Source organism: Gymnoscopelus microlampas (genome assembly GCF_963454915.1).
Source record: "Gymnoscopelus microlampas genome assembly, chromosome: 19".
In the NCBI taxonomy this organism is placed as follows: Eukaryota; Metazoa; Chordata; class Actinopteri; order Myctophiformes; family Myctophidae; genus Gymnoscopelus; species Gymnoscopelus microlampas.
Window position 1 is genome coordinate 3398287 of NC_139956.1, and position 13507 is coordinate 3411793.

Here is a 13507-nt window from a genome sequence, read left to right on the forward strand (position 1 = left end):
CTACGACTCGCTTCGGTGCCCCCGGACCGTTATGTAAGGGGGGGGGGGGGTGCGCTGCGTGAAAAATTGACGTTTCACAGGCCCCCCCCCCCAAGGTTGGTGCCCTGTGCATCAGCAAAGCCTTTCCGTCGTTAATCCTGCACTGATCGCGGCGCATTGTGAGCTTGTAGATCTGCTACTTTCACTATTTTCACTTTTTTAAATTTAAATAATAGCCAAAAGGGAATAGTTTTGGACATACAAGGTTTCCACCCAACACCAACGATATTCCACATGCGTTCACATTCGCTCCGCCGGTCAGTTTCACTAAGTATGCAGGGTTTAGGTCTGGAACACTCAGTGCTTGCTGTGCTGCAAGTAGAGGCTGAATGCAAACCATGGGCTCTGCATGCAGTGCTAATGACCAATAATTCATGAGGATTATTATGGCTAGCCAAAGAGAGCAGGCGAAAGACCAAAGCACCTATAAAATGGTGTTTATATCTAGTTAAAATGGTCTACTCTCCACATATTGTATGGGCTCCCACCACCGACAGTTACACAGCTCCTCCACCAGCGGGTGAAAGGCAATGAGGCAACAGTGCCCTGAGATCCTTCTTTGCGCATGTCTGAAAAAAACACGCTGACCAGGAAGTAAGGCGTTTTTCCTGGAGACGCGAGGTTTCTCCTAAACGGAGAATGTCTCTTAAAGGAGGTGAAACGTTTCTTAAAGGAGGTGAAATGTCTCTTAAAGGAGGTGTAATGTCTCTTAAAGGAGGACAACTGTCTCTTAAAGGAGGTAAAACGTGTCAAATGGAGTCTGTACGGCTGAAGATAAATGGACACCTGACGTCGGTGGGAGAGGAGATGTTCTGTGTTTTGGAGAAACACACAAGCGGTGATGTTTGTTGGGTCAGAGTGTTTGTGTTGGAGCGCCTCAGTGCGGCTGCAGAGTTCATGTGCAGCCTCTTCCAGAGAGAGATGGAGACACTACACAACACACAACTACTACACACTACTGCAGGTATGTCTATGTCTGTTATATATGCACGAAAATTGATTCTATTTGATCAACACTTCCTGTTGTTTCCCGAGGCGACACGTTGTACTGATACTTAGCTGTAGAATACAACCCTCGTAGACGTATTTATGATTCTGACGTTTTCAATCTACGAGAGTTGTAGGGTTCACCCCCCATGGTGACATGGACTTTCTGCACTATGCCCCTCAGACACTCCAAACGTGTACACATTGAAAATAAAGGTGCTTACCCCAAAGCCCCAAATGTTAACTACTTCTACGCGGTAGTAGTTTAATGTAATAGTCCATATCGTTCAATAAAGAAGTGTTTTAATGCCGTCTGTGGCCGATTCCGTCGGAAGTTCCCAATGGGCGGTAGTGATGGGTAGTGAGGGGGCGCATCCGGTGAAACCCGGAATTACACTAAATGTAAACAGGAAGTAAACAAGGGTGAAAAAATGGCGTTCGGCCACAGACGGCATTAAAACTTTATAGATCTGCTATTTTTGAATAGCCCAAAGGAAATAAAAAAAGGACACAGATGCGTTCCCGGTCCTAATGGGTTAACCTATGAGTTTATGAACCTTGTAGCTCTCCCTACAGCAATCGTCTGTTTCATACAGGCTCTTCAATGACACAGAGAGAGTCTGTCTCCGGCTACAGACAGCAGGCATACATTTAACTTTGAATAGTTAATCTTTGTGATTTATCTACGTGCTCTATCTAACCTAGGCCACCCTTATATATATGATATTTGTTTTGCTTAGCCCTACTGAAAAGGATGGGGAGAACATTGATTAAAATTAATTCAATCACCCCGGAAGTGGGACGGGATGGGATTTTTTTTTAAATCCACTCATCCTCCATGGACCCACTTTGTTCGTGCTGCTTTGTTGGAAATAACTACACCGCTGGTAAAGTCTATGGCAGGGTTCCCCAATTAGTTTTCCCCAAGGGCCAAATTATGTCTAGGGTACCAAGCCGAGGGCCAGCACCAAAATCGTGCATGCACGCGATTTTTTTTGTTCTTTTTTTTCCTCTAATCTAGCTAATTTGACACTGTCATTTTGGGCCTGATAAAAAATAAGTTGAGAACCAACCATTTACTTAAAATATTTGGTTGTTACATTGTGCTTGAAAGGTAATACAGATTAACAGCAGCCAGTTGAACATACTGAAAATCAAAATAAGTCCAGAATCAACAATTTACGTACAGATATGTTTGTTACAGTCTGCTTGAACAGTAATACAGATATTCTTTTTATTTCTTCTTTTTTTCTTTTTCTTTTTTTATGACACGAGTCGTCGCGGGCCGTCACAGTTGCCTCTCGCGGATCGCAAACGGCCCGTGGGCCGCCTATTGGGGAACCCTGGTCTATGGCAACCGATCAACTTGGAAAGAGACACAGAAGATGTAAATTTCAAACATTCAGTGCTTTTTCCCCTCATTTTGTCTTTTTCCCTAGACTTCGTAGCTGTGTGTACAGAGGAGGTTCCTGCTGAACAGCAGGAGAGGAGACCCAGTCTGGTCCAGGAGGAACCACAACCTCCACAACACGAGGAGAGGAGCCCCTGTCTGGTCAAGGAGGAACCACAACCTCCACAACACGAGGAGAGGATCCCCAGTCTGGTCAAGGAGGAACCAGAGCCTCCACAGATTAAAGAGAATCCAGAGGAGGCTGATGGTTCAACATTGACATTCGTAGCAGTAAAGAGTGAACATGATGATGAGAACATATGGACAGAGCCTTTAGCCGGCACCTCAACTGAACACATGAAAACACAAGCTGATGTAGAGGACTGTGGAACATCACATCAAGATGACTTGAGACGAAAAGAAGAGGCAGAGAAAAACAAGGAACAAGACACTGACGCTGACGCAGACGCCGAGGATGAAGATGAGGAAGAGGAGGAAGACAAGGAGGAGGAGCCTGCAGAAACTGGAGAAGAAGATGACTCTTCTGATTCTGACACTGAAGACAGTGATGACTGGGAGGAGACCAAGGAAGGTCAGTCAGCTTTAAACTCACTGAAATCACATGAGATACATAATGTGGAAGGAGACAGAAACACGATGTCTCAAGACAAAATATTCAATCAAAATGGAAGTCTGAAGAGACGCACAATGATTCTTACAGGGGAAAAGCCCTTTACCTGTACCGTGTGTGATAAAGGCTTCATTCGAATGAATCATCTAAAAAGACATGCTGTGATTCATACAGGAGAAAAGCCCTTTAGTTGTACAGTGTGTGATAAAGGCTTTATTCGAATGTATCATCTAAAAAGACATGCAATGATTCATACAGGAGAAAAACCCTTTAGTTTTAAATCGTTTGGCAAAGGCTTTAGTCAAAGAGGTACTATAAAAACACTCATGAAGAACCATACAGAGGAAAAACCCTTTACTTGTACAGTGTGTGGCAAAGGCTTTAGTCTAAATGGTGGTCTAAAAAGACACATGATGATTCATACAGGGGAAAAACCCTTTATTTGTACAGTGTGTGGCAAAGGCTTTAGTCAGATGAGTTCTTTAAACACGCACATGAGGATTCATACAGGGAAAATGCTCTTTATTTGTTCAGTGTGTGGCGAACAATATAGTTTAAAGCCTAATCTAATAAGACACATGAAGACTCATACAGGTGAAAAGCCCTTTGCTTGTAGAGTTTGTGGCAAAGGCTTCAGTCGAACGGATGAAAGAAAAAGACACATGATGATTCATACAGGTGAAAAATGTATTACTTGTAGAGTTTGTGACAAAGGCTTTATTCGAACACACTATCTAAAAAGACACATGAGGACTCATACAGGGGAAAAACCCTTTACTTGTCCAGTTTGCGGCAAAGGCTGTAGTCAAAATGGTGATCTGAAAAGACACATGAAAATTCATACAGGGGGAGAAAACACTTCCAGTGTTACATCTGAAGATATACTGCAAGGATTCATATAAGAAACAAGTTAAATATTTTAATTTTCAAAGAAACCATCAGAGTTGACACGTGAATATCACATATGACAAATGTATTGATCATTAATTTTAATCCAGGATGACTGAAGTCATAGATACTACAGCAGAAGAATCACTTGTGGAAACCTCTTTAAGTCAATGGATTTAAATGTATTCATTAAAGTTTTTACTCGTGAATTGGTTTACTTGGTTCTTTTCTTTCGTTCCATCTCTATTCTTTAACCGTTTCTTGAAACTGCAAATGCCCAGCTTGTACGATTTTCACCCACTTTGACAATAAAGTTGAATCTGAATCTGATGATGGAATGTCAAATGCTTGTTTTGTGATATCCTTTATGTTTTCCTGCAACTCAGGTTACTGGTAGAATGACCATAGATTTAAAATGGAATAGTCATTATTATTATTATTATATTCATTATTACATCATTATATTCATTTTTATATTGTTGAATCTGGGCTACTTTGGCTGTTTTTGCGTACTTTAGATTTTACCTACATTAAACATATTGGAAAAAAAACCTTTATCAATATTTGGTATTCTTAATCTTTAACTTGAGCTATACGTCTCAACAAATTCTTTCACTTTGACATATTGTTTCAACATATTGAACGCCAAAATAATATAGAACAAAATAACATTGAATTAGAAAAAAATCTGTGTATTTACTTGTAACCAGCACAAACATGCTCAGAAATGTATGTTGCAGGTTGAAAAAGTAAATGTTTGCTCCCCAAGTGAACACACAATCGTCAAATTTGTTCAAGCTGCTTTGTTGAAAATAACTAAACTGCTGGTAAGGTCTATGGCAACCGAATTGAACACAAATAACTTGGAAAGAGAAACAGAAGATGTACATTTCAAACATTCATTGCTTTTCTCTCATTTCATCTTTTTCCCCCTAGACTTCCTCGCTGTGTGTACAAAGGAGGTTCCCGCTGAACAGCAGGAGAGGAGCCCACATCTGGTCCGGGAGGAACCACAACCTCCACAACACGAGGAGAGGAGCTGCAGTCTGGTCCAGGAGGAACCAGAGCCTTCACAGATTAAAGAGAGACCAGAGGATGCTGATGGTTCAACATTGACATTAGTAGCAGTAAATAATATACATGATGATGAAAACAGAAGGACAGAGCCTGTAGCCGGTACTTCAAATGAACACATTAAAACACAAGCTGATGTAGAGGACTGTGGAACATCACAGCCAACTAGTGACCAGCTCCTCTCTTCAGACTCTTCTGAATCTGACGCTGAAGACGGTGATGACTGGGAGGAGACAGAGGAAGGTCTGTCAGCTTTAAACTCACTGAAATCACACAAGAAAAAAAATCTGGAAGTAGACAGCAACAAGCTGTCTCGGGAGCTGAAAACTACCTCCATGAGGAGTCACACAGGGAAGAAAAGCTTTAGTTGTACATATTGTGGCAAAATATTTAATGGAAAGAAATGTCTAAAGAGACACGTAATGATTCATACAGGGGAAAAACCCTTTACCTGTACAGTGTGTGGCAAAGGCTTTATTCGAATGTATGTTTTAAAGAGACATGCAATGATACATACAGGGGAAAACCCCATTACCTGTGAAGTGTGTGGCAAAAGCTTTATTCAAATAGATCATCTAAAAAGACACATTTGTGGAGATGACAGCAGTCTAAAGCGTGATCAAAAAACTCAAGTGAGGACTCATACAGGGGGGAAGCCTTTTCTTTGTAACATTTGTGGCAAAGGCTTTACTCAAAAAGGTGCTATAAAAATACACATGAGGACTCATACAGGGGAAAAACCCTTTAGTTGTACAGAGTGTGCCAACATATTTAGCCAAAAGGGATGTCTGAAGAGACACATAATGATTCATCATACGGGCGAAAAACCCTTTACCTGTACAGTGTGTGGTGAAGGTTTTATTCGAAAATATGTTCTAAAAAGACATGCAATGATGCATAAAGGGGAAAAGCCCTTTACATGTACAGTTTGTGACAAAAGCTTCACGCAAATGGATGTTTTAAAAAGACACATCTGTGGAAACAGCAGTAGTCTAAAGCGTGATCAAGAAACACACGTGGGGACTCATACAGGGGGAAAGCCCTTTATTTGCAAAATTTGTGGGAAAGGATCGAGTCAAATGGGTGCTCTAAAAATACACATGAGGACTCATACAGGGGAAAAACCCTTTTTTTGTAAAATGTGTGGCAAAGGATTTAGTCAAACGGGTGATCTAAAAACACACATGAGGACTCATACAGGGGAAAAACCCTGTATTTGTACAGTGTGTGGCAAAGCCTTTGGTCATCGAACTATAAAAGAACACATGAGGACTCATACAGGAGAAAGGCCCTTCATCTGTACAGTGTGTGGCAAAGGCTCGAGTTCAACATCTGATCTAAAAAGACACATGAGGACTCATACAGGTGAAAAGCCATTTACTTGTAAAGTTTGTGACAAAGGCTTCAGCCGAAAAGACGATATAAAAAGACACATGATGACCCATACAGGTGAAAAGTCTGTTACTTGTAATATTTGTGGTAAAGACTTTAGTCGCACCTATATTTTAAAGAGACATATGAGGACTCATTCAGGGGAAAAGCCTTTTACTTGTACAATTTGTGGCAAAGGCTGTAGTCAAAAGTTTGATCTAAAAAGACACATGAGAATTCATACAGAGGATAAAAAAACTTAGTTTCACTTTGTATAATATAGGGAAGAAGTTAGTTGAACAGTAATAAATACTTTTATTTTCTAAAGAAGCCATCAGAGTTGACACATGACATCACACATGACAAATGTACGATCGTTCATTCTAATACAGGATGACAATGAAGTCATAGATACTAAAGCAGAAGAATTACTCATAGAAAGTGTTTTAAGTCAATGGATTTGAATGCATACATTAACACATCCACCGCCAAGGGCTAATCTCAGAATGTACTCACCAGTGCCAAGGTTTTTTTTGTTGTTTTTTGTTTTTTTCACGTCGCCATAGACCTTGTTAAAATCCATAAAAGTGAGCTCTGCTTTGTTTACATACATCGCCGACATCTGCCTGCCTCTCCCACTCAAGACGGCGTGTCAAACGGGGCAGCCATGTTTGATTTCTGACCGTTTATGTTAACATGGGAAATGCGAGGAGAAAAAACTACAAGGGCTAAAATGGACTTTTAGTGTGCGTCTTAGAATGGAGGCCGACGGGAAACGAAAAATGGCATCGGAAATAGTTCCGACTTCCGGTAGTGTTACACTGAAAATGGTCTGTGTAGAAAATTGAAAAAAAAAAAGAATTTGAAAAAAAGGAAAAAGCACCCGGACCGTAGGGCTACGGTCTCGGCGCTTAACAGTTGGATTTAACGGACCGTAGGACTATGTTCTTGGCGGTTAATGTGTTCAACGTGATGTTTTGACTCTGACTTACTTGTTTCTTTATTTATTTATTTTTTAACCCTTTCTTGAAACTGCAAATGATGGGAGCTAGTACGAATTGCACCCACTTTCACAATAAAATGAAATCTGATGATGGAATATCAAATTCTTGTTTTTTTTCTAATCTTCTATTTTTAAAGCAACTCATAGGTTTTGGTAGAACAATATGAGCATGGCCACATTGGTCAAGATTAAAAAAGGAGAAGGTAAAAACATCTGCACACTGGTGAATGTCTCAATGAACAAATATATATGTTGTGCCTCCGCAGCCCACTTGGTGGCACTTGGTGGCACTGCCCTCCAGTTGAGAAAGGCTGATGTAGACCAGTGGTTCTAAAACTTTTTCATGTGAAGCACCCCCAAAATGATGAAGTATTTGGCCGCGGACCACCTTGTAAAAACATTTTACCAGGGACCCCCCCACCCCCCAGAAGCAAAGATTTGAGTTATAAATGCTCGCTTTAAAAAAAGATATATTCAAAGGTTTGCACTAATTTTCACGATTTTTCAAAAATAGCAGATATACAAGTTCATAGCGTGGCACCGGAGCTTGCAGATCTGCTATTTTTGAATACCCAAAGTATAAAAGGTTAAAGTGGTTAAAGCTCTCTTAAACCTATTGTCTTTAAGACCAGCCCAATACAGTGCCTCTTAGTCGAGTTGGCTAATAATTAATCACATCATTGATACTTTAGCTCATATGGGCAACTGGCGCCCTGGGGGCCACATGCGGCCCCCATCTTCACTTAAAGCGGCCCGCAGGTTAATATCAGAATAGTGATATATTATTGATTTCAGCTGTTACAATTCCTAACCTGCAAACATGACCCGCTTTAATTACTTCACTCTATATTAGTAGCTTAATGACTAGTATTAACGTTCTATTGTCTTTTTTATGCCCAATGTATTTGTATTTAAGTTCATAAAGTTAAAACTAAATGCATTTGAAATTAAAGAAAAAAAATACTTTTCAGGTTTCCAATTCAAAAATAGCAAAAAAGAATTCAGGATTCCAATTCAAAAGTAGGAGAACAATAGCAGATCCACAAGCTCAAAGCACGTCGCACTGCGACGTGTTTTGAGCGTGTAGATCTGCTAATTTTTGCTTCTTTTGTGTCACATAGAATGGTAAAGTACGGCATTCATTTACAAAAAAAACAAAAACGGAGGTAAGAGGTTTCTGCCCAACAGTATATGTGTCCCTCTGGAGTGTGGAAATATAGTGGCCCCTCCATCATCAAAGTTGCATCACCCCTGCTTTAGCTGCTATAGGCAACATTATTCAATTTATTAATCATATCTCATTATTTATCTTAAACCAGACATGCCCACAACCTATCCTATTTCTCTTGTATGCTATTTGTAAGGATTCCTAACTGCTTGTTCCTTTGTGTTGTTTCATTCTCAAGGTGTGAAAGAAAGGCCATTTTTATTTAGTAGTATTTTAGTAGAAACCTTTTCAAGCCTGGTTACATTTATACACTGTCGTTATAAAAAAGACAATTTAAGCGACTGTAAATATAATAACAATACAGTGCATGTATGTGGGGAAAAAAGGCTGAATTGTTTTGTTCACATCACAGATAGATAAGACAATTGATAGTTCAAAAGAAAGCTGTTGCAATGTATTGGCATGTGACTTACTTGTGGTCCAAAGTTCAGGAGATGCAGATAAGGTATTTTCATATTTTCAAATAGGCCTAGGCCCGCTTTCAAAAATTAGTTTGGACACCCCTGTCTTAAAGAAGGTCATATGCCACTTATCTAAGGCTGTTGGTTGGCACCAACACTTATTCAAGTAATTGATAACTTCCAGGAAACCATACTCCACATAATTGTATCAGCCACATATTATATCATATCTTTATCTCTGTGTGTGTGTGTGTGTGTGTGTGTGTGTGTGTGTGTGTGTGTGTGTGTGTGTGTGTGTGTGTGTGTGTGTGTGTGTGTGTGTGTGTGTGTGTGTGTGTGTGTGTGTGTGTGTGTGTTTGGGGCAGCCAATGTGAACAGCACAGGTGCTACAGTAGATTAATGAACAACTAGTTTACAGTAGCTCGCTAAGAGGACGTTTATTTATTCAACTGGACATTCACTCACACACAACCCACATTTTAAATATTAATTATATTAAATGTACCACTGGTGTAGGGTGACCAAATTTAACCAAACTGGGACCCTCAACCGTTTATGTCCTACTTGAAATGGAGCCGATCTACAAGCTCACTTTTAACCTGCCTGCCATTTTCATCAGGAAAATAATATTTTATCACTCAACACACCTGACTGCATCGTTGAACAGAACACAACAGGAGGATAAGCATCTATGTAAACACTGCAAACAAGTGCTATTATTTTAACTGTGGAGAAAACCTGCACCATATTTGCTGGTGAATGTTGAAAAGCAGGACATTTGAGTGTTTTACAGAGATCTGTCTTGACTCAGGACACCCAGCATATTAGTCCACAGACAGACCCCCTATTTTTGTCCATTTGGTTCCATTTGAACACTCTCAAAGTTACAGTTACTCTCATACAGTTTGTCCCAAATGACTGCATTGCCCCTTTAAACCATTGACTTGTACTGGCTCTCCATAATAAAATAAAATGAAAAATAAAATATGTTTATATGTTTACCTACAGTATGCATTAAATGTGTTTCTCTGTTGTAAAACACATGAATTCATGAGTAAACCCCAATAGAATTCCCCCCCCCCCTCTCTCTCTCTCTCTCTCTCTCTCTCTCTCTCTCTCTCTCTCTCTCTCTCTCTCTCTCTCTGTTCGTGGTGTGTGTGTGTGTGTGTGTGTGTGTGTGTGTGTGTGTGTGTGTGTGTGTGTGTGTGTGTGTGTGTGTGTGTGTGTGAGAGAGAGAGAGAGAGAGAGAGAGAGAGAGAGAGAGAGAGAGAGAGAGAGAGAGAGAGAGAGAGAGAGAGAGAGAGAGAGAGAGAGAAAAGGTGTCTCAAATGAACATGGGAACGCCACAGCTGTTAATGCAGTGTGGCCAATCAAATGATGCCAGTTGTGAAGACACCCTCATTTGGAGCAGATAAAAAGTCACACCAAGATCCACTGACACACACAGACCCTTCAAGAAGACCCCAACCCAAGATCCACTGACACACAGACCCTTCAAGAAGACCCCAACCCAAGATCCACTGACACAGAGACCACCTCAGGCTGACATGCTGCTGGTTCCTCAAGTCCTATTGCTGGGCCTCATGGCACTCGGTAAATTAAAATAATGGTTCTTAAATGGTTCTTTAAAGGCCATATGCTTTTTTTGTGTCTTTCAAGAACCCCCAGTTTGGTATACATTAGCCCACAGACCCCCATTTCACACAAGATTTTTATCTCTGGAAAACTACACTGTAACATCCGTAAATGTAACACTGTGAGTGAACAAATGTAGCATTTGTACCAAAAATGGTTCTTCTATGCCAACACTGTGTTTTTCACCTTTTTTTTTCTTGTGTGTTTAGGCACCGTGCACGCTGCTCCCTCGGCTGAGGTGAAGCTAGAGCGTGGCTCCTGTCCAATGTTCTGGTTCAACTTCAACGGTCGCTGCTACAAGTACGTCACTCCTTTGAGCTGGGGTGAAGCGGAGCAGAACTGCAGGTCTCAGGACGCCAACCTGGTGTCCATCCACAGCGCTGGGGAGCACAACTTTGTCCAATCGCTGATCCAGAACTTTGACCCACTAGAGAGATGGACCTGGATTGGACTGAGTGACACTCAGCGGGTGGGCTGGATGTGGTCTGATGGCTCCAAAGTCACGTACACCGCGTCAACTGACAATGACAGTGGTGATCTATCCTGTGTGGTTACTAACGATCAAACTAAATGGACTTACACAGACTGTTTTAACAGTTTTCCTTCTGTCTGTGCACTTCGTACATTCTGTCCCTAATGAGTGGATTGTCTGATTCAACCTGCTGACTTGTACTCTATGGTCTCCATAATAAAAGTACATTAAATATATTCATGTGTTTGTTTATTGGTTCAATCCATTTCAGTGTGTCTCCATTGTAAAGAACAGTCATAGATATTCATATAATAAACTGTATTAGCAGTGGGGGACAAAATGAATATCCTATTTATTGGTATCAAACATTTGTTAAGTTTTAAAAACACCCTGACTTTTTTACATGTATTTTTAATATTAATATTATATTACATTATTTAAACATTATATTAAAATCTTAGTGTTTTGCTAATTATATGGGGGCCCACTTGCAATATCCTCGCTGCTATAGAGATCAGAGAAGTGATTCTACAATAACTTAGCCCATTTTAATCTTAATCAAAATTATAGCTGTATTTTAAATGGGCCTTAAAGGGCCAGACCACTTTGGTAGAGGTTTGGGTTGTGTCAATCTGGGAACCCATCGTCAAAGAAAAGTGAAAAACAGCGCCCTCTGCCGTTATTTTTTACCTTTGCAGTAGCGCATCTCTGAATCTGTTCTTGAGAGATTAGGGTTGTAGTTACCTTGCTATGATGTAACTCCAGTGGTGTAAAGTAACTAAGTACATTTACTCAAGTAAGCCTACTGTACTTCAGTACAATTTTGAGGGACTTTTACTTTACTGGAGTATTTCCAGTGTTCAGTACTTTTACTTCTACTCCAGTACTGCACCTCAGAGGCAAATATTGTACTTTTACTCCACTACAACTATTTGAAAACTTTAGTTACTAGTTACTTTTGATTATTATTACAAAACATACATTATAACCACTTCAGCGCTATATACATTTCGGCCATTTGAAAATAGCAGATCTACAAGCTCACAATGCGTTGCGATGCGACGCATTGTGAGCTTGTAGATCTGCTATTTTCAAAAGATTTGTATACATTTTATATAATTGAAAAGTTGTGAATAGTTGCTCCATTGATTAGAATCATTTAGAATATGCTCCTCATTGACTTACATTGTACAGTGGAGGAGGAGCTCCTTTAGCTCATTAATAAATTAATTAAATAAAAAAACGTACTGTTAATATGACTATTTTAAGATCCAGATCCATGAATCCAGTCCGGGTTCGCGCACACACACGCACACACACACACACACACACACACACACACACACACACATCCAGCAGTACTAAAAAAATCATGAATTAAATAAAGATCAAGGTGTAATGATGGGTTTATTTGTTTTTTTCAAACTATCATGATCAGGAGTATCATACTGTGTGATCATTACACTCTGATCAACACATGGGATTTGAATCCACAACCCTCTGCTCAAGGGTTTACACATGAACTCATCTAGACTGAACCACTGGGTCTCCATCCAATGTGTGGTCTGGGGACCACCAAGGGTCCAAATGGACCCTTACAGGTCTGTGACTCTGAGTGTACAAATGGAACCAAATGGACCCTTACAGGTCTGTAACTCTGAGAGTGTACAAATGGAACCAAATGGACCCCGTTGAGAATGGCTGATGTAGACTACAGCCCTGCCTGTCTGCAGTGTTAATATGAATTTGTTGACATCAATGAACTAACAATAAATTAAAGAGAAAATATATTACATTTCATTTTGTATAACACTTGCTCTAGTGACCTTTTGTCCTTGTGGTGGTTGACTGAGAGTACCTTTTTGCACTGACTGGCTTTGTGCAGCAAACATGACCAAAAAAGGGAAATGTCCAAAAGTTAAAGTTAAACTCAAAAAAGCTTTATTTCCATATCTGTTGTTACAGGCTTGAAAACATAAAATAAATGATAAATATACATGAGCATATAGCACATAACTTAGAGTAGAAGGCAGCAGCAACCAAAAAACAGACGTAAAAAGCTGTGAACCTCCAATGAACTATACACCTGGCCCTCTCTAGGCCAGGTTATGCTCTCCTCTCCTCCATGTCTGTAGAGGGCGACAAAGCACACTGACAGGGACATTAGACATGGCACATACATGTGACCTATTGTAGATTGGCTCCTACACTTGCACTTACTGTATGTGTTTGAGCTCTCTTAAACCTATTGTCTTTAAGACCAGCCCAATAAAGTGCCCTATTAATAATTAATCACATCATTGATACTTTAGCTGCTATAGGCAACATTATTCAATTTATTCATCATATCTCATTATTTATCTTAAACCAGACATGGCCACAACCTAT

The 13507-nt window shown here is 40.1% G+C and overlaps 1 protein-coding gene across 1 annotated transcript in view; it reads left to right on the forward strand.

The window, feature by feature from the left end:
* LOC311035176 (uncharacterized protein) overlaps positions 1 to 13507 on the forward strand; it is a gene marked incomplete at both ends in the record, with an annotated part of 35615 nt that overhangs the window by 18339 nt on the left and 3769 nt on the right. The window contains 3 exons of the mRNA XM_084043255.1: positions 2466 to 3008; positions 4872 to 5846; positions 10857 to 11180. Of these exons, the coding sequence (XP_083899381.1) occupies positions 2466 to 3008; positions 4872 to 5846; positions 10857 to 11180 (1842 nt within the window). The remainder of the gene's footprint in view (positions 1 to 2465; positions 3009 to 4871; positions 5847 to 10856; positions 11181 to 13507) is intronic.